Source organism: Frankliniella occidentalis, unplaced genomic scaffold (assembly GCF_000697945.3).
Source record: "Frankliniella occidentalis isolate FOCC.00 unplaced genomic scaffold, Focc_3.1 Scaffold703, whole genome shotgun sequence".
NCBI classification, from domain to species: Eukaryota; Metazoa; Arthropoda; class Insecta; order Thysanoptera; family Thripidae; genus Frankliniella; species Frankliniella occidentalis.
Window position 1 is genome coordinate 5,330 of NW_026267816.1, and position 2,826 is coordinate 8,155.

At 54.1% G+C, this 2,826-nt stretch overlaps 2 protein-coding genes across 2 annotated transcripts in view; both read left to right on the forward strand.

Moving 5' to 3' along the window:
• The window catches only part of LOC113215280 (zinc finger protein 497-like), a 6,519-nt gene extending 5,042 nt beyond the window's left edge, over nucleotides 1-1,477 (forward strand). Inside the window, exons 3-4 of the mRNA XM_052275618.1 lie at nucleotides 492-734; nucleotides 1,110-1,477. Of these exons, the coding sequence (XP_052131578.1) occupies nucleotides 492-734; nucleotides 1,110-1,477 (611 nt within the window). The remainder of the gene's footprint in view (nucleotides 1-491; nucleotides 735-1,109) is intronic.
• Nucleotides 1,478-1,600: 123 nt separating this feature from the next.
• LOC127751675 (zinc finger protein 628-like) lies at nucleotides 1,601-2,321 on the forward strand. Its single transcript, XM_052275619.1, has one exon. The coding sequence runs from the start codon at nucleotides 1,619-1,621 to the stop codon at nucleotides 2,171-2,173; it is 555 nt and encodes a 184-aa protein (XP_052131579.1). The 5' UTR covers nucleotides 1,601-1,618; the 3' UTR covers nucleotides 2,174-2,321.
• Nucleotides 2,322-2,826: the final 505 nt, after the last annotated feature.

Sequence of the window (2,826 nt, forward strand, 5' to 3'; positions counted from 1 at the left end):
ACACACACACACACACAGTCACACTAACTGCCCCCACTCCCCATCCCCTCTCCATCAACGCACCGCTAACCACCCATGTTTCTCTCTTGGCTGGATGGACATGAGACCATCCGGGTTTGAGACTGGAGGACATGAGACTGGACATGAGACTGGCTGAAGTGCCGGAGGGGTGCAGGTGTGACCGCAGGACACCAGACCACAGCCAGCGGGCCCAGTCTCATGTCTGAGAGGAGCAGTCTCATGTCTGAGTGAAGCAGTCTCATGTCTGAGGCAAGCAGTCTCATGTCTCGGACGCAGACATGAGACTGCTGGTCACAGACATGAGACTGCTCGTCTCAGACATGAGACTGGGCCCGGTGGTCGTCGTATGCGGTCACACCTGCACCCCTTCGGCACTTCGGATAGTCTCATGTCCAGTCTCATGTCCTCCAGTCTCGATCCAGTTTCAAACCCGGACGGTCTCATGTCCACCCAGCCTCTCTCTTTTGCAGACCCGCTGGATGACGACGCCTTCAAGGTGTGGGACGTGGAGGCGGACGGCACGATGACGCTGAAGGACTTGCCGTCGTGCCCCGAGTGCGGCGAGCGCGGCTTCAGGTCAAGGCGCGCTCTGCTCAAGCACCGCAAGGAGGCCCACCTGGGCGAGCAGGCCGACCGGCCGCACGTGTGCGTTACCTGCGGCTCCCGCTTCAAGCGTGCCGCGCACCTGTCGCGGCACGTGCTGCTGCACACGGGCGAGCTGCCCTACGGCTGCGGCCGCTGCTCCGCGCGCTTCCGGCGCCGCGACCACCTGCTGCTGCACGAGCGGCGCCACGCCTCGGAGCGGCCCGGGCGCCAGTCCTTCTAGTGTGTTACTCGTGTTACTGTGTTACTGTGTTTTATAATCCTCTTGTCAAGTCTGAAATGTCGTGTCGTGTAATTTACATTCCAACAATATCAATTGTGTCTGTGTTTTCATAAATTTTACAAGTTTGCATGTAGCTTTTCTACAATAAATATTTCGAATTGTCTTTATTTTATGTCTACCGTTTGTGTGGTCCCTAAGTTTGCCTGCTTCGCGACTATTGTTTGCAATTGTGAAGTCTCTCAATGCTTTTGTCTGTCTGCAGGTGGTGTATCCGAGGACTTGTGTCAGTCGTGTGGTTCGTCGGTAGATGGGGAGGATGGTGACGCTTCGCACAAATGCGATAACTCCGCCGCCCCTAAAAAGACTGCACAGGCGTTCTCGAGTAAAATTTGCGCGAAGGCGTTCTCCGTCTCGACCAACCTGGTGGTGCACATGCGCACGCACACGGGTGAGAGGCCCTACAAGTGCCACGTGTGCTCCAAGAGCTTCGCGCGGCCCGGTACGCTGCGCGACCATCTTCGCGTGCACACCCGCGAGAAGCCCTACTGCTGTCAGTTGTGTGGAGAGTGCTTCGGCTTCCGCGCCAACCACAGAGCCCACGTGCTGAAGGCTCACTCCGAGACTCTGTGAAATGATTTGTCGAAAATACATGTTTCATAGTTGAAGTGGAACTGAATCTTATTTCCCACTCACCCCTTCTCTACCTTCTCCGTGCGTCACTCACAGGTGAGGTCAGGGAGTCGTCTTCTCGTCTCTAACTGGTTGTTCTTTATGTCGACAGGTGTGTGGAGTGCGTCCGGCCAGGCCATGCCTTTCTCATCCAAGGACTTGAGCATCATGCTGCGCTCTGACCTGTTCCGGGCGATGCCGGAGGGGGTCGCTGTCGGCCCCAACAGCCGGAGCTCCTCTTCCTCTGCCGATGACCCGGAGCGGCGTTGGTGGTGCAACGTGTGCCCGGCAAAGTTCAAGATGAAGCAGCACCTGGCCGTGCACTACCGCTTGCACACGGGCGAGAAGCCGTACAAGTGCCCGCATTGCCCCAAGACGTTCAGGCATCGCAGCAGTCAGGACTACCACGCGCAGGTGCACCGCCGTGATCACGAGCTGCAGAAGTTCCTCCAGGAGAACTGTAGCCAACCTCCTCCGGGTCATGGAGGACCTGTCGGGGCCCCGGGGTCTACGGGGCCGTCTGGGTCCTTAGCACCCCCAGGACCCTCCGGACCCTCTGGAACTTTAGGACCCTTGGGACCCCAGGGACACCCTGCATTGTCTGGTCTTCCGGGTATTCCAGGGCTACCGGGGCCTGCGGGAAAATGGGGCCTATGACAGAAACCACTTTATAGCGATCGTCGTTTTTGCCCTTTTTAACTTAATTACTTTTTTTGCGAACAAATGTTACCTTTTTGTGTATATTATATTTGATGATGGACGTAGCCATTGGATCGTTTACAAAATATAGACTGGATACCTAGGGTTCTCTACCGGGGCCTCTCTTGTTACAGTTCCTGTAGGTTTATTTATGTATATTTGTGACATATTTTATCATTATTTGCCTGTATTCCAACGTACTAATTAGTCAATATGGAGAGGTGTTGGGCTTCCATTATACTGTAACATCAGCCATTAAATACGTTTCATTGCATTTTATCCTAGGTAATTCTTTTCTTGTCCTTTCTGTCTGATAATTCTTTGAAGAGTCATTTTCGTCTCTCTTATTCATTGTTTCAGGTTTGTCATCGTACAGGTTTCGTTTCAGTGTTCTCCGCAGCTTTCTGACAGACTGCTCTCTGCCCATCCAGGTGACATGGACTCAGCAGGCCTCTTCCCGAGCTTCGACATGAGTTCCAACGAGGGGCCCTGCTCTATGCCGAAGTTCCAGACCTCCACTGCCAGAAAAACCTACAGCCACTCCTGTAAAATTTGTCGCTGTACAGTGAAAAGTACAGTAAGTCACTGTTATTTCCGTGTTTTCACCCTAC

Coding starts and splice junctions, on each gene's coding strand:
- LOC127751675 (XM_052275619.1), top strand. CDS start 1,619: ATGTCGACAGGTGTGTGGAGTGCGTCCGGCCAGGCCATGCCTTTCTCA.